This window comes from Semicossyphus pulcher, unplaced genomic scaffold (assembly GCF_022749685.1).
Source record: "Semicossyphus pulcher isolate SPU_LCO1_2020_fin unplaced genomic scaffold, fSemPul1.0.p SCAF_12, whole genome shotgun sequence".
Taxonomy (NCBI): domain Eukaryota; kingdom Metazoa; phylum Chordata; class Actinopteri; order Labriformes; family Labridae; genus Semicossyphus; species Semicossyphus pulcher.
Window position 1 is genome coordinate 29,831,274 of NW_027211626.1, and position 18,202 is coordinate 29,849,475.

General features: G+C 39.7%; 1 protein-coding gene across 6 annotated transcripts in view; it reads right to left on the bottom strand.

Moving 5' to 3' along the window:
* Positions 1–18,202, bottom strand: part of birc6 (baculoviral IAP repeat containing 6) — a 113,910-nt gene that overhangs the window by 40,182 nt on the left and 55,526 nt on the right. For 4 of the 6 annotated variants that reach the window (XM_069659277.1, XM_069659276.1, XM_069659279.1 and 1 more), the window contains exons 60-64: positions 13,979–14,202; positions 12,485–12,818; positions 11,965–12,182; positions 8,287–8,451; positions 7,874–8,045 (exon numbers count right to left, since the gene is read on the bottom strand). In XM_069659277.1, the coding sequence (XP_069515378.1) occupies positions 7,874–8,045; positions 8,287–8,451; positions 11,965–12,182; positions 12,485–12,818; positions 13,979–14,202 (1,113 nt within the window). The remainder of the gene's footprint in view (positions 1–7,873; positions 8,046–8,286; positions 8,452–11,964; positions 12,183–12,484; positions 12,819–13,978; positions 14,203–18,202) is intronic. The other 2 variants (XM_069659280.1, XM_069659278.1) reach the window with 1 other exon arrangement.

Below are 18,202 nucleotides of genomic sequence, written 5' to 3' on the forward strand. Positions count from 1 at the left end.
TTCACACATTTCTATTGAAGAAATATGTCTTGTAACGTTAACATCATGTCAACGATCAATTATCAATCTAAAATCGCTGCTTTAATCAAATGTGAAAAAACAAAAGAAGGGAGATATTTTGTTTTAAATAAAAAACTTGTCTGTTAAATCTGAAGACATTATAGTGCAGGATCAATTTGTAATTGAACAATGTAGGTAATTTACATGTAAGATGAAACTGAGTGGGAGGAGTTTTAAAGGATTCTCTTGACATATTTGTTCAAGTTGATTTAAGAGTAGTGTCCACAGTCTTTTTCTGTATTAAAAAGGCTTTTTTTTTATAAATATTTGAATAAAGTCTAGATGTATTGTTGAATACGGGACATTTGAACAATAAACATAGCATATCAATGAGCATATCAATAATGTTAGCCTGGAGCCTTGTCTCTGGAAAACACCATGAGTGTGGGTAAAATTATACCATTTGGGACACCACAAGGGTGATTAAGTTACACATGCAGATTAAACTGCTATGTTTCCATGTGAATGGGATGGAACATGTTTGGCTTCTAAGAACATGCTTAGTATTCAAAAGACATCTTTATGGTTACATGGTTTAAATCACAAGACCATAGTAATGAGAAGAGTTGAGTTTTGAAGTCCATTGACAGCTCTTGTTGTCTAAAACAGGAGCTGACTGTTTAGCCGAGTAGACCGATACCTATTTTAGAAGGGATAAATTCATCAATCATTAACAATAAGGTGGCCATTAAAATACATTTTAGTTGGAGTAAAAAATTGACCTTTTCTATGTCGATTTGGTCACTGTTTCGCATTGACGTGACTATGCAATGGTACTGGCTGGTTTCTTGAATAAATAACTTTATCAAGGAATATGTAATATTATTACACATTGTCAAGCTAATCTCTGGTGTGGCGTTATGTTTGCTCAGCTGTAATGTTCTGCTACATGTGATTCAGACACTGCTCAGAATATTGTAAACAACGAGTCAACACAGTCAGCTAGACAAACAATGTGATTACACCATTTCTAAAGCACTCAAAGAATTGTTTTCTGCAATATAAGTTCAATAAAAAAATGAATACTGGCGTTTATCTGAAAATACATATACACATAAACCAAGGAAAAGCCCCCCATGGCTCCGGTAATTACAATGATGATCACAATTGATGCCACCCCACCCCTCATACCTGCCCCCAGTACAAATGAAAGTTCTATTCTTTTTTACTGCTCACAGACAAAAAAATTATAAGAATCAACATTTTCACGGATGAGCAACAATAAATTGCAAGTCTACAAATCCACAGGGTTTGAGTTGTAATGACTGAAGGTGGTGCAGCTTGTTTAGCTTTCACCTTGTTCTGGCTGCAGTCATGTCTTGTGTAATATGTTTAGTAATAAGTCCTTTTTCTGTGCATGAGGTCAAGCTTTTCTGACCGAAGCATTATTTTCTCACTGGGCTGGGAAAACATTTGAAATCCCAAATGAAAATATTGGACACACTGAAACCTCTGAAACCCCCACTCTTCACTCAGATAGAATCTTGTCTGTCTGGCAAGTCGAGTTGTAGAACAGAGGGGAAGCAATGCTAAATATAACACACTGGAAAAAAATCCTTCGTCAGATCTGGCATCTATTTGGTGTCAAACAAAACATGCAAGAAATCCATCTTTCAATTTAGATAAATTATTAGTGCGGTGAAATTCAAAGGTATTACCCCCCACTAATGGCTTAGCTTCCAGTGATGAAGTGGCAGGGAACGGCGAGAAACTGTCATGTATCCCAAAACGCTTTGCCAGGACGCTGATGATTAATGTAGAGCAATGTGTTAGGCTGACGGGACTGGGGAGCTCAGGGCAGGGGGGGGGACCAGAAGAAAGAAATAAAGGCCTGCGAGCTGCTGGGGTGGTAAGTGTATGGGGCAAATAAAAGGTGTGCAATAAGCTCTGCCTCCTGAATTTTACCAGCTCTCTGAGCTATTTGAGAGGACTTAGGAGTACTGGAATAACACAGAACCTCACCTGATTGATATAAAACAATAATATATGAAGCCCATTTCTATGTTCGATGATTTTGCACTGATATGACAATACAAATCAACTTATATGGCTGCTTTCTTACATAAATAACTCAAAAGAACATCAACATTATTATGCATAGTCAACCAAATCTGGTGCAATCAACAGTCTGCAAACAGTCACATAAATCTCTGCTTGAACATATGGGCTGGTATTGGTCAGGATGAAACCCAGTTTGAACCAAGTACAATAATGGTCCCAATAGAAGAATTTTTTCCCTTAAAATACATCTGAAAAAGTGGGATTGTCTTATCTTTAGGGTCCAGACTTTTAAATGACAATGGGAGTGTACCCCTCATGACTGAGGCCAGCTGTCACTCACAACTATGGTACCAGGGGGATGAAAGATGAAGTTCCGGTGATCGTCCGGAACAAATGGCTTTAAAGTAGGCCAAGTTAACCGACAACTGATGCAGAGTTTTGATGTCAATTCTAAAATAATTGGTATCAATGCAGCAGAGTAATTTAACAACTGTCAAGCAGCCAAGATGTACAGTGCCACAGAGTGTAATGTCCGAAGATGACGAGCCCAAAAAGATCATCTTAAAAATGCTAGCAGTCTTACCCAAAGACTGTACAAAAAGATGGATGACATGACAGCTCCCTAAAAGTGAAGCCAAACAATTTGGAGCGCCCCCTACTGACTAGCAGCAGAATAGGTCATAAAGCTCACCTCCTCCATGTTAACAGAGGGGAACAACTATAAAATCAAAATACACACAAAATACAATTTTCCCAAACATGGTTTCTGTCATTATAGTTAGTTCTTCTCATGCAAAAAAAATTACTCCAGTCATTGAAGTTTCCATATATGTGAACGTTAACCTCAGACCAATACAAAGGAGCTGTTCTGTTGTTAAACACACCGGTGTGCGGGACCCTTGCTGTTTTATCATTAAGTTACGTGTGTTTTGGTTAGCGGAAGTGGCTACAGAGGCGTCACCCGCCAATCTCTACTGCTCAGACTCTGGCTCCAAATGACGTCACCATCGCAAGATGGCAACGCCTATAACGGGGGCTATTTTGGCATCAAATCCTTACAATGAGAGCAGATGGAGACGCGTCGTCCATCTATATATAAAGTCATTGGTGTTACCTAACAAATGATAACAGAAAATCATACCATGGTCCTCAAAGCAGCCGCTTCCAAGAGATTGACAGGAGAGTGTGCGAGTATGTTACTGAAAAACGGAACAACGGTATGCCTGTTACCAGAGCTGTCATCCAGCCGTTTCAGATCTGCTCTATAAATAGACCCCACTTAGATGGTTAATCATTTATTGAAACTTTGAAAGCCATTTTATTTCATTTAAATGTGACAATTTAATCTTAAAGATATTGAAAACGTGATTTTATTGAAAAGGTAAAACAAAATTGTTTCCTTTATAAAAACAAGATTTGGTCTCCAAAAAGTATTTTTCCCCCAAAAATAGTCTTGATAAGGGGAAGCTGTGTTATATTCGGACCAAAACGGTATATTTTGGCAAAACTACATCAAAATCAATCAATCAAACAAGCAAACAAACCAAAAAACAAGACTCTTTCATACATTTATTTAATAAAGAGTCGGGTCAGTATTGGAGAGTCAACATGATCACAGTAGACACTTTTAAAACACATCTATTGCTATCGTTTTGGACAACAAATCGATTTTATATATATATATATATATATATATATATATATATATATATATATATATATATATATATATATGGGGGGGGGGCCCATAACAAGCTGATGTAAATTGATGGCAACATGTAACCAAAAGAGTTGACCATTTAAATCTCCAGCAGAAACAGAGCAAAAGTATACAGCGTACAATATCAATAGCTGTATTGTTCTTTTACTGTAAAGATAACGGTAAACGGTAGAGACACTGAAGTGTAGACTTAACAGACATTTACTCAACCAAGAATCCTTGAGGTTATCATTTAAATAAAACTTATTAAGAAACAAACATGCAGATGAGAGAGTGCTTTGAAGGAAATTAAGCAACATGTGACCGGTTTTCTGATCAGACATGCATACTGCAATAAAGGCAGAAGAACATGTACAAACTCAAAAAAACACAGGCTCAATCAGAGTAACATGAGTCCTTCCCTGATGCTATTATTCTTTCATCTTGCTGTGCAATACATAGAGCACAGACATTATCTATTTACTTGCCACCAGCTCGTCTGACTTGAGAGAAGCAGGGGGCTCCCAGGTGTTCTGGTTTTTCATTACAGGAAGCTCTTCCTGACTATCATTGACAGCTCAGAGCTCCTGGGTGACCAGCTCTACAGAAGGTGGTCTAAGATTCCCTGTCTTTCATTTGACGAGAACGATATGGCTTTAATTAGCTGAATGCAGGGGCTATTTAGCACAGTATAATGTCATTTGTTATTTAACAGAGAGTTAAATGCATAGATTTTAAAGGACAATGTGTTATCATTAAGGCTATGCTTCAACAGAGCGTGTGGCAATACATAATCAAACAAGGGGCAATAAACTTCATATTGCACACACACACATGCATGTAAGCGTGTGTCAGAGGCGTTTACCAGATAATGAGGAGCAATTACAACACTCACAATGCTTTTTATCAGCTGTTATTTAATTATGAGACCAGGGGCACATTAGCACACGTCAGCATGCACACAGAGAGATACTGCAAACTGAAACACTCCAGCAGCAGTAGGCGCAAAGAGGTGGAACACACTCAGCTGTAACTGGCTCTGGGCTGATAAGCACAGCACACAATGGTAATGGGAGAGCAGAGACACTGATGCTAAAATCCTCATGTCACATGTTCTATCCAAAGTTAACATAAAAGTGGGCTGATCAAATAAATTTAAACTATAATTGACTGCTCTCTCTTCTCAGACTGGTTCTCTACTGCTGACTTCATAAGAATTTTCTTTCTACTTCCAAATAAAATACATTTGTCATTTAGGTATTTTATTTGCAGAAAATGACGACACAAAAAATGCAAAAAATACATTTTTCAGCCCTCGAATAATGCAAGGAAAACAAGTTCATGTTCATTTTTAAACAACAGAATAGTAATGTTTTAAGTTAGGAAGAGTTCAGACATCAATATTAGGTGGAATTACCAGGTTTTTAAGTAAAGCTTTCATGCATCTTGGAAGACCTTCACACTGCTGTTGGGTGACGTTATGCCCCTCTTTGCGCAAAAATTTCAAGCTGCTCTGTTTTGTTCGATGGCTTGTGACCATCCATCTTCCTCTTGATCACATTTAGCAGGTTTTCAATTGGGTTCAGATCCGGATTGGGCTGGCCATAACATGTAGAGTGAGATACTGATTTAAGGTCAGTATCTCTCTTAATTTTTTCCAGAGTTGTATGTATATAGTTGTTGGCAAATATTTGTACTTATATATACTGACATACATTGGTCTGTATGTATGACATTTTTTTACAGAGCATATAATGTAAAAAACAATGCTTGGGATGATGTTGAAATTGTGTCATTGGGAATGTTGCGCTCTGAGTACATAGTTTAAAATACTCTCAGCACTGCTAGCAGCAAAAGTAGCAGAGCATCATAGCTGAGTAGACCTTGGTCCACACTAGGTTGACAATGCATAATAATTAGTGGTATAAAGATTCAGCGTGCAAATCGGTAATCGTTTTAATGTTAAAGATCTGACTACATGGGTACTCAGAGCCTTAGGTCGGTATGAATGTAATATCAGTCGGTTTATTGCTGGATTAAAACAAAATACTCTCAAATGAAAGGGTAAATTCTTGAAATTGTCAATGAAAAAAAGAAATAAAAATAAGACAAGGTTTAGTCAGAGAGTCAGCCAGTAACAGCTCATTACTGACCTGGAAAATAGTTGGATAAAAAGATAATTACTTCAACTCAAGGTCAACTTGCAAGCTTTTCTAAAAGGCTTTCAACCACCTCTCACTGTCTTTATAAGTGATTAGAGCTAATGAGATGGTGAGATAAGATGAGGCCGAGTGCTTCACAGAGGGCCAAAACCCGGGTTCTTCTTTTTTTCATGGTACATCAGTGGGGAAAATTCTCCAAATTGTCTCTAAGCTTGAAAAAACAACAACTAATTAAATAAACAAGAAAAAGAAAAAATACTCCTTTTTGGCAATCTTTCACATCCTCCTGTGAACAGACTCAAGTAGCTGCAGAGAAAGCACCGCATCAAACCACAAACAAGTGTGAAAACCATCTGAGCCAGACAACAAAGGGTCAGCCCGGCACTAATAACCAGCAAGTCCCTGAGGAATTGGGGCAGGATATAGGCAATGGACTGACCTGACCTGAACAGTTCACTGTGTAATGAGAGTTTTGATGGAAGCTCATTGTCTACAAAGGCAGACTGAGGGAACAAGGGATTACATGAGGATGTGCAAATTAAAGCTGCACCACAACACTTACACGGCTTTTAGGCCCCAGAGTTACACCATCACAGCATCATATGTCATGGCTCTAATGGAAAAAAAAAGCTCAAACTTAAAATATCCAAAAGCGGCAATGCTCCGACTGTAAATCATTCTGAAGAACCATTTTCCTCGAGTTTGCGGAACACACACCCACAATGAAATAAGCAGACGTGATAATAATTACAGGCCATTCTTCATTCTTGAGAATGAAAACAAAATTATGTGTGGAAGGTGTCACTGACAAGTCTTAATTAATTAATTATTAACAACCTGGACTTTGGTGGTATTTAACAATAAGCCATACTGTACACATACCTCAGCTTCAGTCTACGACGCTGTAGCTCCATCTGCTGTTTCATTTAGCAAAAATCCAACACTTCCATCACACATACATACTCTAAAACACAGACAGCTTCTTTTATAATACAAAATAGAGGCTTAACAGCAGAAACCCTTGCATTATCACTGAGATCCAAGACCAGAGTAATCCAAACCAACTATGGCAAGGCCACCAGTTGGTTGCACTTCACATCATGAGCAAAACTCCACATACAATAAGAAAACTCAAACATTTCAGCAACAGACCTTTTGAACAAGGCTGGTTTCCCTTAATTGAAATTGTTCCACAGTCATTTACTATCATTCCATCTTTGCAATTACAGTAATAACATGTGAGAAAAGTAACTTGCTATGCCCTCTCCTTGTTTGAGGCTATGCCTCTACCACTTAACAACTTGTGAGCCTCATCACTCTATTTCTAGGCTTTATGAAGCCAGTTTAATAATTTTAATCTTTACTGTTGAATGTTCTATGTTTTTCCAAACACTCCCAGCTTTAAATAGCTCACTATTGTCCTACTTAAGGGAAAACATTCAAATGGGCTGGATTGTAATTACAAAAACATGGGTAGGTTAACCCTGCCAAATACTGAACAGTTGGGTGTCCAATTGTCAAGTCTGTGAAGTTTTTAACTTTCACAATATTTTGGGGGGTTTTTGTTATCCTTGTTTGATTTGTCACTGGAGCTTGTCCTGTTTGGTATGGACAATCAAAATCCCTTTTCTTGTTTTGTGCTGGTTTAGCCACATTCAGGCAGAGTAACACAAGCCTTACCAAAGGGACATTGCAATAAGAATAAGACAGTTGGTAGGAATGCAATTTTGTTTAAAGCATTCTCCACTTTTTCCCTCACACTTGTGATCATGCTATTATGTTGAAATACACAGAGTTCAAAAGTATGTAGCATTTCTCCTAAACTAATCAGTAGCATCCCCTGAAAATGCTGGGTACAAACTAGTAGTGGTCTCTAGAGTTCTCAGCCTTGCTAGATGTCTCAATACCACCGATATTACTTTGTGTATTATTTGTAAAACAGCAAGCTTACCTGAGTCGTTGCGTAGGTAGGAGGACATGGCAGGGATGAGGCAGGACTGGCTCAGCAGCTCCTGCAGCACTGCTGGCAGGGCTGAGCTGTTGTGAGCTCTGCTGTCTGCTGAAGAAGCATCAGCACTGTGGCAGCTGCTGGAGCCTGCTGGGTTGATGTAACTTGCCAAAACCTGGTGAACAAAACCAAATACACATACTATAGCTAAAAAAGTATTTGGAAATGCAGCACAAGCAGAGCTTTCCTGACTTGATAAAGACATAAGCACGAGAGGCATATTTCAAGGCATTAAAGTCTCTTGTAGTTATGTACTACGGTAGCCACAGTGCACTGAGCAATATAAACAGATGTAGATACAAAAGTACTAACAGAACAGAACAGAAAAAATGGTCATCATTGATGGGTAGGCTTACCTGCAGCAGACAGGTGACATGCTCCTCTTCTAGCCGTTGTTTGGTAAGGGCCTGCTCCACGTCCCAGCCTGAAGCTGTGGATCCAGTACCAAAACCAGTGCCTTTGGCCCAGTACAACTGCTGCTCCTCACTAGTCCCCCCACCGTGACAACTGGACATCTGTGGCTGGCGACAAGAGATAATTTTCAGGGTTAGAAGGATTGGTTTGGGCTGGGTACATTTTTTTTTAAAACCTTCATTGCATGTAAAGTCCAAATACTGAGCATCTGAAATGTGTGGGACTGTATATCTGCAAGTATGGCAGGCTGTGCACGGATCTGTTACCATCTTTTATGAGCCCCAACACAAATCTACCTATTTAACTGGACATTGATTATGTTTTTAAGAAGAGGGGTGGCCTGGGTCTTCCTGTCTTCATCGTCGCTTGTGTTGTATTAATTCTCAGATGTACGTCGCTTTGGACAAAAGCTTCTGCTAAATTAAATTGTAACATTGTGACATTGTAACACAAGTTTCAATGGGTGCCACCAGTGATTTAGTTCACTATGATTGGATAGTAATTAGGGCTGGGTTTAAAAAAAATGATTTTCCGATTCAAATCAATTCTCATTTGAATGACCCAATTTCGATTCATAAATCCCAAGATCGATCTTTAAAAATATGTGTAAAAACATGTCTGATCATTCACGTTTCTGAGCGCTCCTTGATGCAGCACGACTCAGCGCATCCCCCTGAAACATGGCAGTGAGGGAGACATGCCCGGACTTGTTTACTGCACCTACACCAGAGACATAAGCGATCGCCGACGGACTCTTTTTATCGTCTGTGTGGCCATGAATATGCAAGTTAGTTTTGCACCAATGCCTATTTAAAAACAGTGTGTGTCCATGTCTTCTCTCCCGTCTGTGTTTCCATTGCAGTACTTGGATTGGGGGGCTCAAGGACAGCCTCTACCACGGTGACAAGTCTTTGGATCGCATTCAAGTCATCTGCCTCATGATCATCCTCAGCTTTGACAACTCCATAAATCCAGATATAGCAGGGGGACAGGGAGCGAGCATGAGACTGGATATGTCACAATGAAAACAAACAAACAAGGCAGGTCGGATTCAGAATGTGCCAACCCTTTTTTGTGCAGGTTCCAGAAAAAGGTTTGTCCGTATTAAACAACCATGCTAGCACAGGTCAGGTCAAATTTTGAGCATTAATTTTTCCAGTCAAACAAGAATAGCTACTGTTTTTTTTGTTGTGGGTTTCTTTCCCCTCTCTGTCAGCCCCACCGCTCTTGACAGAACATGTGATTGTTCTATGTTTTGGGACACCAATTACTCAGGCAAAAAGCTTCATAGTCATGGATTCACATTCCTCTCTTTTAAGGCAGTGTTTCCTACCCTTCTTCCTAACATACAGCTAGTGAGTGAACTATAGTGGATGGAGCGCAAAAAATTATCCCGATATGGAAGGCTGCAGTTCTTCAGAACGGGCTGAGACTGCTTTATGGTGTAGCTTGCGATTTACCCCTCTGTAAATGAAAGACCGTGTGCTTAACTTCACTGAAATAGAACACAGGTGAGCTGTTTTTCAAACAAATTGAGGAAATGGAAACTTCCTGATGTTCCATCACTTGCTGGCATCCAGTTAGGAATCAGTGCTAACGTATTTGGTCGATGAAGATGAGGCAGTGTCTCAGTGTCTGAGCTTTCTACAGGTCATAGTTAGTGTTTCCCAGAAAATGGCAGTGCAACTGTGTGTGTGTGTGTGTGTGGTGGGGGGTTCACGTATGTATTGGCTTGACATGTAGCAGACAGTGAGGGTGTTGTCCGTGTCAGTCTAGTTCTCAACTATTAAATTACTTTGGTTTTTGTAGAGCATGCAGGAAGAGGGATTATCCTTTTTGATTACTTTTCTTGAGTTGACATGAATGTATGAAATCAGAGTGGGCTACTCCTCCTGCCACAGTCACCTACACTTTAACTTTAAAGTTCCTTTCAGTTTTTATTTCCTTCATTTCACTGTTTCTGCAGCCAAGTGATGTTAAGGCCATGCAGGCAGCTCAATAGAAATCTTAGTCAGTTTACTGTGCAAGACAGTCAAGGGGAGTTTAAGAGTCAATCTCTATTCATGCCTATCTTCTTCTCTGGCTTCTCATCCTGAAGGTGTGAATAATACAAAGGACATGTCAAAGCTCAATTTGCCTCTTACATTCAACCTGAAAAATTAAGCTATTTGTCAGGGGCTCACTAGGAGAAATGCAGAAGAGACCTTGAGTTAAGGCCAGCAAGGCAGAGAGCCATTAATACCCGCAATTTTTTTTTTACCTTGTTTTTCTATCAGTGTGAACAGCAGAACAATCACTTAGGCAAGGTGGCAGTGTGTGCATATGGTGTTGAGCTGGATCAGTCTAAAAAAGCATGTCAGACAGTGTTTTGTCTTCCTTTTTTTGGTCGACTCTCATGCTGAGTCAAAAGTTCAAGGCACGAGAGAGGAAAGAAACGCAGCACATGAGTTGGCCTGCATGATATGAGAAAACTCAATATCAATTCAATATTGCAATAATGATATGAGGTGCGATAAGCGAACCAATTTAGAAAGCGCATAATAGCTATACCTCTTCTATGTCTATGCTCTTCTGCATGTTCAAAACAGTACCTGTGTTTGCAACATGTTGTGCCTGAAGAAGAACATTTTTTCACTACCTAATTGACAATAATTAGCTGATGGCTGCTTGGGCTCAGTAAATGATACATCGGAATGCCTGTTTTTTTCCTGCTGAAAAACGCCTAAGATAATACTATAATAAATGGCTGTTACTTGCTTAGGAAGTTAGGGTTTGATGTGGACAAAATTAATTTGGAACTCTAAAACATCTAAGTACAACTTTCTAAATAAAAAAAAACGGATGTTTTCTCTGAGTTCACAAATAAAAAAATAAAAAAATCAGGTGTTTTTAAAACAGCTAAAACTGGGACTTAAAATGAGCCAGAGTGAAAGTTAAGGTTCTCCTAAATCAAATGATGTATGGCATTGATGCTGAGTGATAGAAAAACAAAATAAATACAGGAGAGTCAGGTGCCCCGAGAAATGGTCTAGGTCTTTAAGGGTTAAGGACAACCCATCACTCTTGAAAGATCGTGTTATTTTTAAAAGAAGAGTTAAAGAAGTTTAATGTTTTAAAGATATGACAAATTGGCTCCGTATGACCTGTATGATTCACATAAGTTGAACATTTTTAAGTTTAAATAAAGTTTCTGCAGTGCTAAAAAGAAGTCAAGATGGATATTTATAAAGATATGTAGTAGTACATACTAGAAACTGTGTTATTTAATGTGGAATTATTAATTTGAAAAATATATTCAAACATGAAGAAATATGAGTATATAGTGAATCTTATATACACATTTAGGCTTTATCTAGAAATGCTACATTTCTCAAAAGATTCAGGTTGAAAAAAGTTGGATTGGTGTTTCTGTACTTTTGTCTTTGGTTTTTAAAAAAACAAGTTGGAGTTAAGGACCAAATCAAAGGCTCCATTTCTGAGGCCAGTCGTGCAAATCCTTACTTCTTCAAACGGACAGCTGAAGGTTAGGGGAAAAACCGCGTGCAACTGAAAGTCTTCATGAATATCATTATAACGGTGTATGTGTGTGTATCTGTGTGTGTGTGATTTTTTGGCCATACCTCAGACACACTGGTGCTGGCGTTGGGGTTGCGGGGGGCATGATGGCTGAGAGCGGACAGACAGGCCAGGATCAGGTGGATGGCACCAATCTCAAGAGCCATGCGGCGCAGCAGGACACCATCGTCAGTGGTCAGAGGTGTGCTGCTGAACAGGGCTCTCAGGACGTGGAAAGGCAGCGTGGGCAACACATTGGCTGATGGAGACTGCAGGATGTGACCTAAGAGGAAGCCATAACAGACAATTGAATTAGCGCATTTGGTTTGGTTATATCAAGGTGTGTAAATAAATTCCTTAAAGGATAGGGGGAACCCTGATTTTTATCAATTGGATTCACATTTTGGAAAATTCCATGATATTCTGGGTTTGACCTTCATAAGCAAGAAAGTCAGACCGAAGAAACATAAGAACAGAGGACAAAAAACTTTGTAGAAGTTTTGAAACGTCAAATTTTTTTTACATAAAGTGTGACTGTGGTGAATGTCAGAGTCAGAGAAGTTGCGTGGTGCCTTGTAGACTTACTGCCCTCTCCATCATCTGTGACACCCAGCACCAGGCGCAGTAGACACTGGGCGTGCTTCCTCTCCTTAAGCAGCACCTCTGCATACCCTGGCAGGCGCAGGAACAGGCCAAATGCGGCCAGCGAGTGTGCCGGGATGGGTGACATAGTCTGCACTGAGGACGAAGAAGACGAGGACGACTGGGACTGCTGCTTGTTGATGGGCGGGGGCTCAGCGGCGATGGATTCAGGTGCCTCGTAGACCAGCTCGCCTGACTGCTCGATGGTCACCCACTCAAACTGGTCACTGTCCTTGGGCTTCTCCTGTGACGCTGAGGGCACCACTGGGGCACTGACCTGTGAAGACCATTCAGGGGAGCAGAGGTTAACTTTAGCAAAGGTGAGAGGAGGGAACATGAGATAATGCTGACAACTGAATTAGGAAGAGCAGAGCTGGAACTCTGCAGTGTCATGATGTAGCAAATTCAAGCCTAAGGCAGAGGACATATTTCTGACCAGTTTGGTCCTCATTCAATCAAGGAAAAGGCCATTTGGAAGACTATACAGCCATTTTTCACAAAATATTAAAGTGAGGTATCTGTTCTTGGCCTTGGAATGACTAGTTTAAAAAAAGCTTTTTCAGAGCCTTTTAACCATATTCACACAGCCTTCATTAACAGATGCTAAATTAATCAGCAGATGGATCTGTAAAAAAAAACAGCTATGTATCCTTTACACCCATAATCCATATTGGTTTACAAAAGATTAAGATTAACTTAATCCACAGATGAACACCATTACAACGTAGGTATTGGGCCCATGAATACTGTCTTAAAAAATTATCTGCCAATACATAGTCTCTAATTTCATGGCAGAAATAATAAATGTCCCATATGGGGTTTTTGAGACTGAAATGGATACTGAATCTAGACAGGAACAACTCACTGATGATGTATAATGCGGCCAAAATGGTTAATTTTTTAAACATTCATTTCATTCAGCATTTTTCTGCAGACAGCACTAAGAGGATCTTAAACTTAACTTAAACTATCTTTATCCTGTAGCACTTTGAGTCCATATATATATATATTGTAGGACTATATCTTCCTGATACAGGCTCCACTAAAAAAAGTCATAAAATAGTGAAAATGTACATTTTTCCCAGAGCCCAACATCTCACATCTATCTTACAATCACAGATAATGAAAAAAAAGATAAATATTTATTTTTAAAGGAAACTCAAAAATACTCACTTTTAAGACGCAAGCTCAAATGTGAATACATCAATCCCCCTGACAACTGAGCAGCTAATCTTAATAAATTCAAAAAAAATCTCAAATGTTGGGCGCTTATATGATCCTAAAAAACAATGTCATGAAATTTAAGCACACTTGGAAATGAAGTGCAAAAAGCTGCACTATAATCAACATGTCCTTCACAAACAACTGCGACATGTTTATTTTTTACTTTGATCATCAAAGCATATGCCTGTGTTTGTGGCTGGCTTTGAGTCTCACCTGCTGAATGACATCAGGGTAGAGCATTGGCAGCCTCTCTGCTATGAGGGCGAGGCCCCCCATGCCTGCAAAGACCTGCAGCGGTGACTGGATTGGGTTGGTCTCCAGCAGGGACTCGTCAGTGGCGGCGTCCAGACATTCTTCACCCGGCGTCATTGGTTCGTCCTCCGGACAGCTGTTCAGCATGTCACAGTGGTCAACTGCAAGGAGAGCAAAGAGAGGACCTGTTGTATGTTCATGCACTGTCCGGCATCTGTGACACTTGTTAGCACTGTATAGTAGAACTTTGTCATACATGCAATATACTCAATAATAGCCTAATAACCTCTCAACAACCTTGGGTATTAAACAAGGGGCAACAAAAGAAAAGGTGCAGCTAATTTGGTCACACCAAGGCTCGACATTACTACAAGTTTCATGCTGATTCTGTTTGTGGTACTGGAACTGCACTCAGCAGCCTCCCAATGAAAAAGATTTAAAAGTACAACTCAAAAGCTCTTGCTTGTGTTAGTTCTATGGACTTCAGTGTTTTATACTTATATAACAAAACATATAGCAGAGGAAGAAAAGAGAATAAACTTGAAAACAGTTTCCAGTCATATCTATATCAATGCATTCGCAAAAGAGCCTTATTTTTCCAGTTGAGGGTGCACTACCTTTGGATGGGCTATGTGCTGATCACCCTTGTTTGCACACATAACAAAGGACTGTGGACAAAGTCAGATGGTTAAAATGAAACAAAGGGTGAAAAGAACAAGTAGCAGTGCTATACCACCACCATTTTATTGTGATTACATAAAGCTCTGGTCAATTGATAGGTCATCTTTCAAAAAGCCACTCATCTCTCACACAGAGGAAGGTGGATCGTTCATCGCATTTCCTAGGGGGTTTTCTTCTTACCTCACACAGTATTTAGGTGATGTATTAAAAAGTCTGCGGGATTGTAAGTTTAAGGTGTTTCTAACCGAGATTAACGTTTTTCAACTTCCAAAACAGGTTTCGAGAATGCTCCCATGTTCAGGAGAATAAAACTAGAGGGTGATTTGGCAGGCCACCTGAGGAACAATTAGACAGTACTTCTAGCATGCGATTTTGCATCAAATGCCAGCAATACCATGGAGGCAAATGACTAAATGGTTAACCTCCACTGAAAGGAACAGATTTAGCAGTGCACTACAAAAGCATTGTCTGACTCATAACAGCGAGTTTAAAAAAAAGATATAGCAGAACCATTTTTATTCTAGGCATTCTTCCTTCTTGTCAAAAGTTGGGTCTAAATTTCCTACAATGCAATTCAGCTGTCAAAATTAAGGTTGAAGATTTAGTAGCTGCAAACACAGCCTTGAGTTGCTAGCCTAAAACAGAGAAAAAGATCTGTTGAACTAGCTCTTTACGCCCCGAGATTTTCAAACTTGTAGTCTTCAGCCCCAACTGAAGCTAACTCAAATGACATCACGAGAGGCAATTTATCAAGAAACGTACAAAAACTGCAGAAGGCAGCCTAAATTCATACTTTTGAAAGGTGAGGGGGAAATGCCTTTCAAGCACTTACCAGCACTTTGTTTAAGCATTGTAATGCCTTTACCTACTGGCTCTGTAAAGGCTACTTTCTGGTCTGTGTGCCTCTGCGAGTACACAAGGGACCGATATAAATGGTGTCTAAATTACCAAGCAATAAAATTCTCTTAACAAGAAATGTGTCACCCTGTTTATCAGGGGTCACTGCCATTCCCCTTTTCCATGTGTCGGCTACAAAAGGTATTCAAGCAGGAGGTGAGTTTGGAAGGTTTTTGGGAACACTGTCACAGTATGGTCCTGTGGCTTAAACATAGAGTTGCTCTGATGCAAAGTCTGGGTCAGGGAGAGACTCCTCGGAGCCCCTAATCCCAATTATTTGTCCTTCTGTGCGCCTGGCGGTCTGCTCTGTACAGCTCATATAATGAGATCTGAATTCAGCAGCCACAGACAGGAAGGACATATTGGTTAAATAAAGATAATGACTGACCTCATCAAGTGGCTAGAGTCTGGGCAGTGGGCACATTTAAGAATGGGGGCGTTTATTCGAGGTTCATTGGAGGGGAAGTGGCAAATCAGTAGCTGCTCATTTTGGGAATGTTAAGGTGGAAGAATAATAGGTTGCTCCTGGGCTGCTTCCTGCTGCCTGTAAAAAGGGAGGCTATATAACTGACCCTGAACGTGATCTACTTTAATAGAAGGCTGTAAGCACTGTGAATGAAGTGTCTACACCCTCTGCACCCTTACTGGACAAAAGGCACATGAGAAACCCAAAATGTGTTTTCATTTTGACAGCCCTGATTTTGATAAATTTCAATTGCTGGAAATAAAAGTGGTAAAAAAAAAACAACACAATGGATACCATTACTTTTTTTACCAGAAATATTTATGATCCTAAATAATTAAACAATCCATAATAAAGTGATAGAAGAACAGATACGTTTATATCTCTTTAAAATGGAAACTATAGACGGTGAGCAGGTCATGTTCAATGGATGAAAGGTATCTGTGCAGTCCTGCACATTCACCTTTGCTGAGATCATCAAAACAAGACGTTGATGTTAAAAATTAATTTGGTCTAGAACTGACCTTCAAGCCTGCAGAATAAGGTAGCTAAATATAAGCAGCCCTATAGTCACCACCTCTATGGACTGACAGTGTTGCCTTTCTGTTAAAGAAGGGTCAGCAGTTTGATCCCAGCAACAGCCTGTACTGATGTCCTTCAGCTATGGAGTTCATTTTATTATCTATCACACTGGAAGACAAAGAAAATGGCTAAAGATTACACTATTAACACACTCCCCTGGTTCAATAAACTCAGCACAACACTGGTACAACACAATCTTTCTATATGCGACTCTTCATACATGAATGTAACATGAGCATCTAAAAATCCCATGAATATTGTATGAAAGCAACTTCTAAGGATGAAAAAGCTTTAATTCCCGCAGGGCTGTAAAGGTAAGTAGAAGAGCGATCAACGGTTTGTGCGCAAAACCACTCCACAAGCTTTTAGACTTCAAAGCCTTTCTCTCAAAGCAACCCAAGAAATAGCCCAGGTGATGTGAGCCGAGCCTTTACGAAGTACAACTCCATTAAATCTTGACGTAGGAGAAGAAAAATAGCCATGGACTACATTTTTACTGCAGTAAAATCCATGTAGAATTGACTACACCCTTAAATCCTAAACTCCTTTCTGTTCAGACTTATTCATATGACAATTTATATGATTTATGAATGTTATTGAATGTGTTTAAAGGGTGCGGGTATGTCCTTATTTATACACAACTACCTTTTGACATATTATACTTAGCTCAATTTTAATTAAATTAGGTATGTGTGCCCACATTTTTCAGTGTTTTGCACTGTGAGCCATGGCTATAGAGCAATGAATGTAAAAAACACAATTAGGGCCCGATCGGACAGAACGCTTTTTAGCAGCTGGGCGCGGCCTTTTTGTCATTGTTTTCAATGAGAGGGACGCTTTTTGTGCCCTGCTTTTGTGTTTCTGAGTGCCTCGCGTTTTTCCGCTCTGTGCGCCTCGCTTTTTAAGGAAACACTCCCGAGCTCCTCAAGTTGAAAACACCTCATTGTCCAATCGGATGAATGGAGAGGCGGGCCTTCTGTCAGTTTACAGTATAACGGTTAGGTTAATGCCAGCTAATGATTCCGTTGTTGCCTTAAAAACAGTCGAAAAAAAAGCTGCCCCCAGCTGCTAAAACGTGCTGTCTGGTGGGTGCTCAGTTCCATAGAAAAGGCAGTGCGGTGCGTCTCGTTCTGTCTGTTCAGGCCCTTACCCAACATCAACATGTTGGTGATGCCTGGAGCTTATCATGGCTCACTATGTTAGAATAAAATAATGTAGCATCAACCTGAAAACAATACCATTGTCTAGGAGCCAATCAATATATGGTAATTTGTCATTAAAAAATTTGTGAAACGCAGCAATCCAATAGACTTTGTAATAGGAGTATGTGAGGATGCCCTGTTAGAATTTTGTTTCCAGCTATATAACCATCTATTTCTTTGGGAGCGTTTTCTGACACCAGAGATTTTAAGTCATAAGGTTCAGTAAAATGCATGACATAATGTTAAACACTGAAAGAGCACTGTCGATACTGTCCCCCCAAACTGTCCTAGTTTTTCCTAATCCTAAAATACAGTTAGTCCATATGACTCGACACTGACTACTCTTGGTCAACTTTCAAT